Source organism: Phacochoerus africanus, chromosome 1, assembly GCF_016906955.1.
Source record: "Phacochoerus africanus isolate WHEZ1 chromosome 1, ROS_Pafr_v1, whole genome shotgun sequence".
NCBI classification, from domain to species: domain Eukaryota; kingdom Metazoa; phylum Chordata; class Mammalia; order Artiodactyla; family Suidae; genus Phacochoerus; species Phacochoerus africanus.
This window is the reverse complement of record NC_062544.1, coordinates 190557195-190572035: the sequence shown is the minus strand read 5'-3', so window position 1 is coordinate 190572035 and position 14841 is coordinate 190557195. Positions and strand designations below refer to the sequence as shown.

Here is a 14841-nt window from a genome sequence, read left to right as displayed (position 1 = left end):
ATTATCTCTCTCTCTTTTTTTTTTTTTTTGTCTTTTGTCTTTTTAGGGCCGCACCTACAGCATAAGGTGGTTCCCAGGATAGGGGTCTAATTGGAGCTGTAGCTGCTGGCCGATGCCAGAACCACAGCAAAGCAGGATCCGAGCCACATTTGTGACCTACACCACAGCTTATGGCAACACCGGATCCTTAACCCACTGAGCAAGGCCAGGGATCGAACCCGCAACCTCATGGTTCCTAGTCGGATTCATTTCCACTGCACCACAGTGGGAACTCCTATCTCTCTTTTTGATTATAGTTATCCTAACAGGTATGAAATGTTATCTCATTGTGGTTTTGTTTTGAATTTCCCTAATAACTAAAAATGCTGAACATTTTTTATTGGCCATTCATGTGTTATTATTGTCCATTTTAAATTAAGTTGTCTTTTTATTTTTGAATTGTAAGTGTTCTTTAGTCTGGATACAAGTTTCATATCAGATTTATGATTTGCAAATAATTTCTCCCATTCAGAGTTTTTTGTTTTTTACTTAATTGATAGTGCCCTTTGAAACACAGAAGTTTTAAATTCTGATACAGTTCAATTCATCTTTGTTTCCCCTTTTATTGCTTGTGCTTTGGCTTCATAGATGAATGCTGTCTAATCATGAAATCATGAAGATTTATGCTTATTCTTTTCTAAAAATGTTATAGCTTTAGCTCTTAGATTTAGGTAGGTCTTGGTTCATTTTCAGTTACTTTTTGTATATGGTGTAAGGTAGGGGTCCAACTTCATTCTTGTGTGTAAAGATATTCCTTTGTTCCAGCACCACTTGTTGAAAAGTCTATTCTTTCCCTACTGAATGTTCTTGAAACATTGGACTTTTCATTTTATGGCTGATTTTAACTCTGTGTAAAAAGAGCAAAATAAAATCATTACAGTTTATTAGTATTATTTTTTTTGTATTTTTGCCATTTTCTTGGGCCACTCCCATGGCATGTGAAGGTTCCCAGGCTAGGGGTCTGATTGGAGCTGTAGCTGCCAGCCTACGCCAGAGCCACAGCAACACGGGACCTGAGCGGCGTCTGCAACCTACACCACAGCTCACGGCAACACTGGATCCTTAACCCACTGATCAAGGCCAGGGATTGAACCCACAACCTCATGGTTCCTAGTAGGATTCGTTAACCATTGAGCCACGACGGGAACTCCTACAGTTTATTATTTTAATTCACTTAACATATGCAGTGGGGAATGTTAAGTACATATACTTTGAGACTTAAGACATTTTTTGACTTCCAGTGTCATGTGGTACTTTTAATATCTTTCTTTCAGTAATATATGGGGATTTTTAGACCTATGAACATTTTATAGTGGTAGCTACTAGCATTTTTTGTGATACACAGTTTGTATCTACAGACTCTTACTGACTTTTCACAGCTTCTCTTTGGAGTAGATCCTATAGCTTTTGTTGTTGTTATTGTTGCTATCTATTTTTATTTTTTCTTGTTTGATTTCTTTATTAGCATTTAAATGAGACATCTTTGGATTTTATAATGGTCGGTATGGGATTACAATAAGCATCTTTCTTTTTCTTTCCTTTTTTTTTTTTTTTCCTTTTTTGGCCACCCCTCAGCATATGGAGTTCCCAGGCCAGGAATCAGATCTGAGCTATAGTTGCAACCTAAGCCACAGCTGCAGCAATGCCACCAGATCCTTAACCCAGTGGGCCAGGCCAGGGATCAAACCTGTGTCACAGCATTCCCAAGATGCCACTGATCCCATTGCACCACAGCAGGTACTCCTTCGTCCCTATTTTTTCAAGTTAAAACTGAGGTTAAAGAGGTCATGTGACTTGTCTGGACCACAAACAGTAAAAGGTAAAAACAGCTTTGAGCCCAGGTCTTTGGACTCTACACTTCCCACACCCTGAAACCCCATATCATTGACAGGATTAGAGACCACTTCAGAGGTATCCCAAATTGAGACAAGCAGGTTGGGCCTTTGTAATCCCCTTCTCCCACTGACTGACTCCAGGAATGGGCATAGCCATGAGTGAGGCAGGCCCCTTTGGCCTATGGAGGACAATTTCTGGAGAAGGACTTCACTGTGTGAGTGGTCAGCGGCCAGCACTCTCAACAGCTGAGGGGATGGCTGTCTTGACCCACAGTGAAGGCATTTAGACAGCTCAGCACAATACTCACACAGCCTGAAACAAACACTGTTGTTTCCCACCCCTTTCTGCACAGCAAAATTACCACTGGACATTTACCAAAACACAGAGGGCTGGACTCAACTCAAGACTTACTAGATCAGAATTTCTTGGAGTGGGGCCCAGGCACCTGTATTGTATAATATTCCACAGGTAATTCTGGGGCACAGCCAGGATTATGTAGTATTCATCTAAAACAGCATATATGGCTGTAAATATTAATGATGGCCTGCTTTTCCAGGTGACCTTTATTCTTTGCCCTCTCATATGCTTTTTTTTGGGGGGGTAGGTATACTATATTATTAACATTTAGATTTCATCAACAGTGAGTTCAGGTATATGCTTGTCATATGTTTAAATTTTTGAAATAAAGGTAAAAGGACAGACAACTTTAAAGATGCAGTGTGTTAAACACTGCATACTCAACAATTAGAGAAAATCTAGGGGGTTGTATACCTGTATACCTTTATATACTCAGTAGCACAAGTATATGGACAAGCCCTGCAATTGGGAGGAAAAATCCATCTAGGACTGAACAGAGTTCCTTGATTACTGACAGAATCTCCCCTTGACTTCAGACTTGAGACAAACCAAGGAATCTGTTAATATACAAAAACCACTGACTTCAGGAGAAACAGTCAACAGGATAGATTGGCAAGAGCCAATCTGGATTGCGGGGGCCAGTCTGAAGCAAGCAGGATTAGCTGGAGCCTGGAAAATGTTGCAGCTCAAGTCCAGGATCTGTAGATTAGATCAGCAGTCTAGAGATAGGATGGTTAGTTCATCCTTTTAAAATCACTTGTTTCCAAACAAGTTCCTAAGATGCTTTTACTAAACAGAGTTATATCCTTTTTTTTTTTTTTTAAAAAAAAAGAAAGTTACCATAGGACTGTTTCTGTGATGACTTAAAAGCAGTCTTATTTACAGTTAAACATAGATGTACACACAGATATTTCTTGCATCCTTGCCAGTCTCCCAATTCTGAAGGTCAATCCATGTTTCATTTACAAAATTGCATTATATTTCTGTACACTTTTGCATTTTATTGATAGAGCACTATCTGCTTTATCTATAAAGCATATTGGACAAAAGAGAAAAATAAATTTTTCGTGATATTGAAATAAGTCCCAGGGAGTTTCCGTCGTGGTACAGTGGAAACAAATCCGACTAGGAACCATGAGGTTGCGGGTTCAATCCCTGGCCTTGCTCAGTGGGTTAAGGATCCAGAGTTGCCGTGAGCTGTGGTATAGATCACAGATGAGGCTCAGATCCGATGTTGCTGTGGCTGTGGCATAGGCCGGTAGCTACAGCTCCAATCAGACCCCTAGCCTGGGAACCTCCATATGCCACAGGTGCAGCCCTAAAAAGACAGACGGAAGGAAGGAAGGAGGGAGGGAGGGAGAGAAGGAAGGAAGGAAGGAAGGAAGAAGGAAGGAAGGAAGGAGGAACGAACGGACGAGGAACGGAAAGAAAAAAAAAAGAAAAGAAAAGAAAAGAAGAAGAAGAAAGAAAGAAAGAAAGAAAAAGAAAGAAAAGAAAGAAAGAAAGAAAAAAGAAAGAAAGAAAAGAAAGAAAGAAAGAAAGAAAAGAAAGAAAGAAAGAAAGAAAAAGAAAGAAAGAAAGGAAGAAAGAAAGAAAGAAAGAAAGAAAGAAAGAAAGAAAGAAAAAGAAAAGAAAGAAAGAAAGAAAGAGAAAGAAAAAGAAAGAAGGGAGGGAGGGAAGGAAGGAAGAAAGTAAGTCTCAGAAATTCATGAAGTTGATAGATGAGCTCATTGGGCTGAGCAGTGAATCATGAATTTTGGAACTGTGATCAGCTAATCAGGAGAGTAGGATGAATCTCAATTTTACCATCCCAGTCATTAGTTCCCCATAGTACATGGTTTAATAAGTATCTGTAAGATTTGTTTTTAAGTGTTTAGAAGCCTGAAAGAGTATTTTTCTTTAGCATGTTAATTTGCCTTTTAAAATCTGGACCTCTTCTAAAATCATAGCGTTTCAGGGTTGAAAGGAACTCGAAGATATTTTCTGTTTGAATATTTCCCAGTGATCCTCGGATCCACCATAAGAGAGCATGGTGAGGTAGCATCTGTTGCAGATTTTATCTCATGCTTGGAAGTTAACAGAGCACATTAAAGGCTGGAAATTTTAAGCTCACTTTGTAGAAACTGGGAAATGAGTTCGTCAAATTTCAAATGAACCGTGTGTCGTTTAGCTCTGATCTCTCAATTGTCTCATTTATTTTGACTGTCACATTTCAAAATGGTATGTATATCACACATTCAGACTTTTAGGAGATACACACATAAAACCTGGAAACATATTTTGCACTTTCCCCCTTCTTTGCATCTCCACATTATCGTTCCTCTCCCTTGTTAATTCCAACTGTAAAATATATTTTTATTTAATAATTACAAATCAGTGAGCTTGTATTCTTAGGGAAAAGGTAAAGGGAGAATTAAAAAGCTCATCTTGGAGTTCTCTGGTGGCTTAGTGGGTTAAAGGATCCGGTGTTGTCACTGCTGTGGCTTGGGTCACTGCTGTGGCACAGGTTCGATCCCTGGCCCAGGAACTTCCAAATGCTGTGGGTGTGGACAAAAAGAAGAATGTTCATCTTGCAGGCTACCTGCAGTAGGGCACCTCCCTTTCACTGAGGGTCATGACATGCCATCTCCAATCTCAACCACTTTCTCTTCCTTCCACACTTCTCTCTACTCTTCTGAGATCAGACCTTCCCTGCCCGAGTCAGGTGCCTAGTAACAAGTATACTTTTGGCTGTTGGAAAAAGACTGGAATATAGCACAAAGCAGATGGAGGGAAATAACAGTCAGCATTTAGCCAGCCTGACCAGGAACACAGGCTCTCTTCTAGGGACCCTCCCACCTTGGAGAAATCTGAGTCTTTAAATTGCCAACTCCCTCAACTGGGCTGAGCCTTTATTTTTATGCCAGTGCTGCTGAAATCTGGTCCACACCAATGCCCTGAAGTGAGTTCTCTGCTCCCCTTATTTCCTCCTGGTTCCTTCTCTGCAGCCATTGATTCTTTACGGAAACAGGGTTTTGCCAAGCCTCCATGTTCTGATTCATGACCTAAAGCCTCAGAATGTTGTTCATCCCATTCTGAACTAAGAATAGCTGTGGGAATCTCTGCTGTCTTGGAGTTGAGACCATCTCCCAACTGGAAGCCTGTCTTTAACAACTCAAATCGAACTAGAGATCAGGGAGAAGAAAACATAATCTACAGCCTAGAATCGACTTGTCAATACCATGTTTGAAGAAGTCAAAAGATAGAGTAGAACCATTTGATCTAAGCAAATCACATTTTAAGACACTGTGTACCATGAATGGATGGTTTTTGAGGATGAAACCATTTTTGCTTATGGACACTTAACATGCATAAGTTTGCTGCCTTGGTAAAAACGTTTGGAAATAAGAGTGCATTTTGCACTATTATCACCATGAGATCGACACATACAATGAAAATAGGCAGTTGACTGAATGCCTCTGTATTTTAATACGAAACTGCGTTGAAAAATACATGATTGAACTGCCTTGGAGAATGCATAATTTTGAAAATTGCTCAAAATCCTCACGCTTCCTGTAACTGTGCCAGATAGGGCGTGCAGTTTGCTCACAAGTGAGTGATCTGAGGATGCTCCTCTGGGGAATCTGGAATTAATTGGGAACCAGATGTCTGGAGATCTGGGTTCTTCCCAACTCTGTTGTCTACAGGTTTGTGACCTTTTGAATCTATTATTTTTGCCTTTCTGACCCTCCGTTTTTTTCACCAACAAAGAGAATAATAATATCTGCCCTGCCTAGCTCACATGAATAGAGGTGAAAGCAATTTGAAAATTGTAAAGCACCAGTGCATGTAAGAAATTACTATGTTATTTCCAGAAAATTCATCATCTGGAGCTATGCTAGCTCACGGTAAATTCGAGCAGAGATAAGGAACCATAACATTCAAATCAGCTATGTTAGAAATAAATGTTTTTTGTTTGTTTGTTTGTTTGTGACCCATAACATTCAAATCAGCTATGTTAGAAATAAATGTTTTTTGTTTGTTTGTTTTTGGTCTTTTTTGCCATTTTTTGGGCCGCTCCTGCGGCATATGGAGGTTCCCAGGCTAGGGGTCAAATCAGAGCTGTAGCCACCAGCCTATACCAGAGCCACAGCAACGCGGGATCCGAGCCGCGTCTGCAACCTACACCACAGCTCACGGCAACGCCAGATCCTTAACCCACTGAGCAAGGGCAGGGATCAAACCCGCAACCTCATGGTTCCTAGTCGGTTTTGTTAACCACTGCGCCACGATGGGAACTCCAGAAATAAATGTTTTAATTAAAGAGATATTTAATGTGCCTCATTTTAAATTGTGAAATGACTATTGCAGGATAAGGAAAATTTGCTTTGGTTTCCTACCACTGGCGCTTCTTCATCCTGTGACAAGTAGAGGCACATGATTAAACCATTGCCATGTTGGGCCAGAAATCTGTAGCTGACTCCTCATGGGAATCAACTTTTGGATTCACCATTATTGATTGGCTTACACCTTCCCCCCAAATAGAAAATAGAATGAAATGTGTTCTGAAACACCACGTGAATTCAGTTTTGCTTTGCTTTGTTTTAATTTTAGGCACTGTTGATTATTCTTTGAAGGTGTGCAAACTTTCTAATTGAAATCACTTGCTGTTAATTGATTAATAATGTTATTAAATAGTTTCTGAGTCATTCCACATCCAAGGTACTTTTTATGCATAACTTCATTTTATTCTCACATCGGTCTTATGAAGTGGATGCATAATTATTTCCATTCTACATATGAGGCAGCTGAGGCTAAGTGAGATTATGGAAATTTGCCCATATCTTAGGGATATTGATGAATGGAACTGGGACTCAGACCACATCCCTAACCCTTCAACTTGGGGTCTTTACCTTGTGCTACCTTTGTAATTCATCTAAAAGCTTTCCCCATTGCAGGGAGAGTAAAAATGTTCTAGTGTTGAACCTACCAGAAATCTATGAGAGATATTTTATTTTAAATATTTTTGAAAACCAAATGAATATTTTCTTTTTTAAAAGTAGTTGCTGGATAGAAAAAATTTTCTTAGGTTTAAAAAAAAATCTGCATCCTATAATTACCATATCCTATAATTTGTGTACCAAGCTGAAAAGACATGTTGGGTATCTTTCAGAATCACTGTCTTAAAGAAATTTAAGCCACAGTTATAATAAAAAGAATGAAAATATGAAAATGAAATATGCCAACTGCTGGTTTCACATTTTATCTTGTCGGGTAACCTCCAAGCTCTATAAAATTCCTTGAGAAGAGGTTACATTAGGGCAGAGTTGACAGATCATGGCACGAGAACTTGATTTCGATCATTTAATTGCTTTTATTTGATTCCGAATATTATATAAATGGTAATCTCAGCAGATAAAGATTAGCACCAAGCAGAGGCCAGTGATCATTTGGAGTCTGAGCATGTGCCCTGGCAGAGAGAGGAAGGAAGGGAGAGACTCTCTTTTAAAAATGAGAATGGGAGTTCCCTTCATAGCTCAGTGGTTAATGAATCAGACTGGGAACCATGAGGTTTCCGGTTCAATCCCTGACCTTGCTCAGTGGGTTAATGATCCAGCGTTGCCATGAGCTGTGGTGTAGGTTGCAGATGTGGCTCGAATCCGGCATTGCTGTGTGTGTAGGCCGGTGGCTACAGCTCCCATTAGACCCCTAGCCTGGGAACCTCCATATGCCACGGGAGCGGCCCTAGAAAAAGGCAAAAAGACAAAAAAAAATGAGAATGAAAAGGGCTGGACCATTGTAGGAACAGTGTAATAAAAGGTTTTATAGATTCATATTTGAGAGGCGCTGAGGCACATGCCAAAGGTTATCAAGTCCAGAATAAAGTCTAAGTCACATGCTGGGCTAACCTTGAACATTCTTACATTTAAAAGCTTGCCATTTTCAAAAGATAACCAATTAAAAAAAATTACGTGTATGCATGTGTGCATGCACACATGCACGCATTCCCACAACATATAATGTTATAGTCTATAGAGTCTCATGTGTAATATGCAAAGTCCATGCTAAGCAGAACCAGCGTTTCTAGTGGACTAACAATGATTTTCGCCAACTCCCCCATTTAGGATGAAAAAACTGAAGATTTACTGTATTTTAAAAGATTTGCCAAACACAAAATAAAACCCTAACCCACACTCAAACCACTGAGAAGCTACAGATCCAGTTCTTCTGTAACAGATACCGCTATAGAATGTAGTTCTCTCCACAGAGAAACACCAAGTCCCAACTGCAATTCTTCTTATTTCTGGCAGTAGATTTTCTACTGCCGCAAAATCTACAATAATGAGAGGATTTATACCGGTTCTTGACGTTTAGGGCAATGAAATATGCTCTATAAATCCCCAATTCTCAAAAAATAAAGCATCATGTCACTGGAAAGCTGGGTGAGCTCCTTTGGGGCTTTCTTATAGATCCTGAGACTCCACCGTGAGCAGACCCCTCTTCTCCTGACTGCCTGCCCTGCTGAGCAGGGAGGTGAAGGAAGATGGAGTTTTGCAGAAGAGCAAGGAGGGAAACTAGAGGAAAGCCATCGCTAAGACCCATTTACCTTAGTCAATTAGGACTGTTTTTAAAGAGACAAGCAGCATTTCAGCAAACAGAAAAATTAAAAATATGAAAGAGCCCACATTCTCACCACCTAAACAGTTGACTTTTTATCTTCCTATTTCCTTTTTGGTCCATATTAATAAATGTTTTCTGAGTTGTAGTGTATTTCCTTTTCCTTAACTCATCTGGATTTCTGTCTTATATCCCATTTCCATGCAATAGAAGGAAATTTAGTTTAGACACTTCCTGATAAATGTTACCAAATTCAGTGATTTTTCATTATTTCTCCTCCATATTCAGTTCTGTCAGGATGCTCCCTGCTCTTCCCTCCCCTCCTCCATTCTTGGTATAGACACTGAGGGACCCTGGATCTTTGGGAAGGGGCTTCTAGCACTCAGTATTGATCTGGCCGAAGCCTTCCTAGCATCTACTAACTGTAACCTGGGGGCTCAGGCTACACCTTTCAAGCATGCCTTCCTGCCACTTCTCCTCTATTGCTGCCACATCCTGTGGGTTGGTAGTCATTTCTCTGGGGTTCCCTAGAAGCAAAGCTTAGATCCTTGTGGCTCCATAGCCTGATTGAAAGAGAATGGGGTCTGTCTTCTCCCTGGAATTCTGCTTGAGGGCGAAGGACAGGGTCTCACTGAAGCTCACTCTTATTTCTTTAAACTCCTGCCTCAGCTCAAAGGATCTCTATCCATTTCCCTACGTCTAAGAAGCTGACACTTTTGTGCCCTGGTTCCTTTGTGAGGGCACCATCCCAGGAGCAATCTCTGCTTCCTTATCTCCCAGGAGTAATCTCTGCTTTCTTATCTCCAGTCATAGAGAGGGGGAAGTTATCACACTGAAGAAAAAAACTTATTTAATATTTCAGCCTGCCACATCTGTAATTGTCTTGTAATTAGAAATTTGCATTAGTACCAGAAGTATTTTGCTAGTAAGTCATCATAATGGTCATTTTAGTGCCTGCAAAGAAGTTACATCCATTGAGGGGCTATAACATAATTTAGTTAACCATCCTCCTATTATTGAACATTTATTTCCAACTTTTAGCTATTATACATAGCACTAAGAGTTGGTGAATTTGGAAGGAAAAATTTGTTTTAACAAAAAGCCTGAGAATGTAATTTTTTAAAATTGTTCTGGACTAAAGTGATGAAGCAATTGCCTGAAAGATGGCCTGGTGCCCACTAGTTCTTCTCTTGTTTTTAGGATCATAAATAATTGTGCACTTCAGGGGCTTCAGTGCTTTTGCCCTACACTGATCACTGTCATTTGCAAACTCCAACACTGTGAGGGTGCAGTGTTTCTGAAGAAGTTAGAATCCTCAGTGGCTGAGAACTGTTTTTTTCTGGGGACTGAATCAAGGAAGGAAACTGGACAGACTAGCACATAGAATTTTCTCTTCATTGGCCTAAACTTAGCCACAATTTTATGGTTTGAAATGCCAGAGCCCCTTTTTTCCTACAGCAATGAAAATATAAGTCATTTCTGATAATTTGCTGAACACAATTTAAAATTTTCATCATGCAGGAAATTCAAAAACTACTTTATTGTTAAGAAAAAAAAAAGAGCAAAAACTTTGATCTAGAACTAACTGTCCCAAGAACAAGAAAATATTAATATTTTGATTTCTACAAACTAAATTTGCAGGAATGTCTTATCAAAAGGTATAAGATTTTTATAGGACATTTCCAAGTATCTACATTTTGAAGTCATTTTTGCTTTTATAAAACACAAGGACAAAAGGGAACCATCTTTACAATCAGAAGTGCGAACACTTGGTGTTTGAGGCCAGCAATACTACTTCTAAGACTTTTCTAACAAATGTGAAAAATGACTTATGTGGGTCAACACACATCACAAAATAGGTATTTTAGAGTAGCAAAATTCATAGACTATTTCTGAAAGAGCATGGGAGGTAATATAAGTTGCCCTTAGGGAGGGGAAATGAAAGATGGGGACAAAGAGGTGAGAAAGAAGTTTTTTCATCATGTAATCTTCCAATCTCTGAAGGCTTGTACTGTGAGCATATATTATCCATTAGAAAATGTATTTTGAGAGTTCCCGTTGTGGCGCAGTGGTTAACGAATCTGACTAGGAACCATGAGGTTGCGGGTTCGGTCCCTGCCCTTGCTCAGTGGGTTAACGATCCAGTGTTGCCGTGAGCTGTGGTGTAGGTTGCAGACGCGGCTCGGATCCCGCGTTGCTGTGGCTCTGGCGTAGGCTGGTGGCTACAGCTCTGATTCAACCCCTAGCCTGGGAACCTCCATATGCCGCGGGAGCGGCCCAAGAAATAGCAAAAAGACAGAAAATGTATTTTGTTTAGTGGTTCCTCAAAAAGCTAAACATAGAATAACTGTATGACCCAGCAGTGCCATTCCAGCATATATACGCACAATAATAGAAAGCAGAGAGCCCCGTTCACTGCAGCATTACTCACAATAGCCAAAAGATAGAAACAATGCAAGTGCTTGCCCACAGAGGACTAGATAAACCAAATGTGGTCTGTACATACAATGTAATATTATTCAGCTATAAGAAGGAAGGAAATTCAGACACGCACTACACCATGGATGAATCTTGAGGATATTAAGTTAAATGAAATAAGTCAGACTCAAAAAGACAATATTGTTTGATTCCACTTAGATGAAATATCTAGACCAGGCAAATTCCTAGCGACAGAAAGTGGATTAGAAGTTATCAGAGGCTGCAAGGAGGGGAAGTGGGAACTTAGAGCTTAGTTATCACAGTTTCTGTTTGGACTCTTGAAAAAGTTTTGGAAATAGAGATCACAATGGTTGCATAACATGTGAGGGTAATTAATAACACTGCATGGTACACTTAAATGGTTAAAATGGCAAATTTTATGTTACATATGTATTTTATCACAATAAAAAAAATCAAATAAAATGTAACCTAATTTGAAGGAAAACATCCTGTTTAACCTCTCGTCTATCAGAGGCTTCCCAGAAAGAGACATTCTTTCCATCTGACCTCATTCTCCCAAAGCAGATAGTACCAGGTACAGAGAGTTTGCAGAGCTCCTCTGTTGGGCACTGCCCCAAACAGAAAGATATGGGCATGGATATCCTATGCTTCAAGAGGGCTTATCATGTGGTCTAGCCAGCAGATGTGCCTGTTGCTATTGTGTGAAGCAGAAGGGATGCTGCATAGCCATCCTAGCCACATGCCAGGGGAGTGCAGAGGCAGAAGCAAACCAGTTTTGACTGGCACATCCAGGTCGCCCTGAGCGAGGAAGGAGCCATTTATCAGCCCTCCAAGGAGAGGGCTCCTACGATGCGGAGAAGCGCACTCCGGGCTAAGGGGGCAGATGCGCTATTGCTAGCCTGCCTTAGTAGGATGCACTCTGAACACAGGACTGTGGTTCCTGTCTGTCACTGGAGTGTGGGCCTGGGAGGACCAGACTGAAGGTGAATCTGTCAAGGCAGCAGGAGCCAGATGGTGACAATTTTTAAGTGTGAGATTCATTTGGACTTCTAAATACTGGCTGTGGAGAAATAGCTTAGGTGTTCTTTCTGTTCTTCTTCTCACTGTCTTGTTTACCATCCAGGAATGTGTGCCTCTTACTCTTATCTGACAGAGGACTTTAACAGTTCACATTTAAAAATTTAAAAATTTTTTTTCCAACTCAAACTGTGTTTGCCATCTAGTGATTAATCCATGCCATTACAACACCCTAGTCCAAATTCCTAAGCATGGAAGTCAAGCTCACAGGCCTCCAGACTCTGTTCTATTGGCCATGGCTTCTGCCTGGAACTGTACTTTCCCTGGACCCTAATACAGTATGTTGGCATCAGAGACCTCAAATCTGACCACTTTTAGGGTAGTAATATTTTTTTCTGAAAGAAAAATGTAGTTGCTTAGAAGAAAATGAACTTTAGAAATTAAGTATTATGAAAAGTTTAGGTTGGTTCCCACTTGAAAATTAACCTGTAGCAGCAACTTTGTGTGAATATAAACTTCTCAGATAAAAGGACAAGATTCCATGAACACCACAGTCATCTCCAGACTTTCTCTCTCTTCTTCCTGTGTGTCTTTTAGAGATAAGGACCTTGACAGTCTAGCCTCCAAAGAGGTGGTATCTATTTGAACATAATTTTCCAAATTTCTGACTTTCTGAATACAGATCAAAGGAAGGAGCCGCATTTCTCCCGTTTGTTACATCACTGGGAAGCAAAGGCGGTTCAAAGGCTTTTCCTTTCAAAGATTGTTGTTAATCATCAGTAGGGAGAGTGGGCCAAGAAATATTGTGTTGTAAATACAGGAGATTTAAAACTCGGCATCAGTGACTCAGAATGCCTGAAGGGCCTGAGGTAAAATTTTGCATCTGAAGCAGAGTTTTCAGAGATGAATCAGAGTTTCCAAACATGATGAACATCTGCATTGGAAATCATACTGAGTCCAGTATGTCTTTTAGCCCCTGAGATCTATGCTGTGGGATCTCATTTACTCAGTAATTAATAGCTGAATGCCTACTATTTGCTGGATTCTGAGTTAGGTACTTATACATAAAACTCTTAGGTCAATGTCTTTTTCAGAACTAAATTTTAACCCCTCACCCTTCCAAGGGATCCAAACAAGGCTTTGTTGCAATTGATTTTGTCCTAGAAAGGATTATGCTGTGGGAGGTAGTGGATACAGTCCTCACTTTACTGCCAAGTTCAGCTTATTTTTCAGGTTGCTATGAACAGTTAGCCTGGATAATAGCTTCTGGTCTCCAATGCAACAGCACCTCCTTCCCCCCCAGAGCCTGGGGATCGATAGAATGTATTATAGGAAGCCATTTGCTCAGTCTTTAAATCCATGTGAACTGCTTGGCTATCTTTTGTTTTTGTTTTTGTTTTTGTTTTGAGTACTGTAGCTGCGGCATACGGAAGTTCCCAAACTAGGAGTCAAATCAGAGCTGCAGCTTCTGGCCTACACCACAGCCCTAGCAATGCTGGATCCAGCTGTGTCTGCAACCTACTCTGCAGCTCACGGCAACACCGGGTCCCAACCCACTGAGTGAGGCCAAGGGTGTTACTGCTGAACCATAGTAGAAACTCCTTGGCTGTCATTTTTAACTGTTACTTTGTCTTTTTTTTTTTTCTTTTTAATTGTGAAACTTTCTGCCCCTGACTTTTGCAGGGAGAGCCAGAGGTACCGGGTGTATGTTGTGATACCACTGCTGCCAGGTTTTGAAGGAGACATTTCAACCGGCGGAGGAAATGCTCTACAGGCAATAATGCACTTCAACTACAGGTGCCAAAGTTCTAATATCGTCTTTTTTCAGCTTTCAATCAGTCACGCATGTAAGCTGGTGAAAGGAATGGAAATGTTTCTCCACATCTATTCAGTGGAGCGTTGAACAAATGGATACTTTTCTTTATTTTACTTTTGAATTTTGGCCTGTTTACAAGTTGATAAAATTCAAATAGAGCCCAAATACATAAATGTAGGCTTAAAACACATGGCAAGTATAAAAGAATTAAAATATTATCCTCTTTTTTATACTCATTGATTATCATATATATACATATATATATAGAGAGAGAAAATAGAGCTTGTCTATAAGATATATATATATGTACACACACAATATATATGAATATAAAAAGACTAATATTTTAGTTCTTTATATTTATATATTATAAATGGGAATAAGAACTTTTAATTATGTAGATGTAGATATGAAATCCTTTATAAGCAATTAATTTTTAAAGATAATTTAAAAATTATCTTTAAGCCACCAAATAGCTATTGAGTTTCATATTCTTTGCAGTAAGTAGGTGAAAGAAAAAAATTAAATGCTTAAAATGGCACAATTTGTGCATGTTGGTTTATGATTATTTTAGGCCGCAATCCTTCAACAAGTTTGGCAGTAATGGTCTCTGCTAGTAAGTGAAGGATGAAGGTTCTTTTCTGTCTTCTGGAATTTTAATTGTTTTCACTACCACCTCTTTGTTAAAATTTGGGGAAAAGTACTAAATCCTATTCTTAATATTTTGAAAAGTAGAGTTT

The 14841-nt window shown here is 39.7% G+C and overlaps 1 protein-coding gene across 4 annotated transcripts in view; it reads left to right on the top strand.

Moving 5' to 3' along the window:
• PLD1 (phospholipase D1) overlaps nt 1-14841 on the top strand; it is a 218728-nt gene that overhangs the window by 158159 nt on the left and 45728 nt on the right. For all 4 annotated transcript variants that reach the window (XM_047786550.1, XM_047786540.1, XM_047786531.1 and 1 more), the window contains one exon: nt 13969-14082. In XM_047786550.1, coding sequence (XP_047642506.1) covers nt 13969-14082 — 114 coding nt within the window. The remainder of the gene's footprint in view (nt 1-13968; nt 14083-14841) is intronic.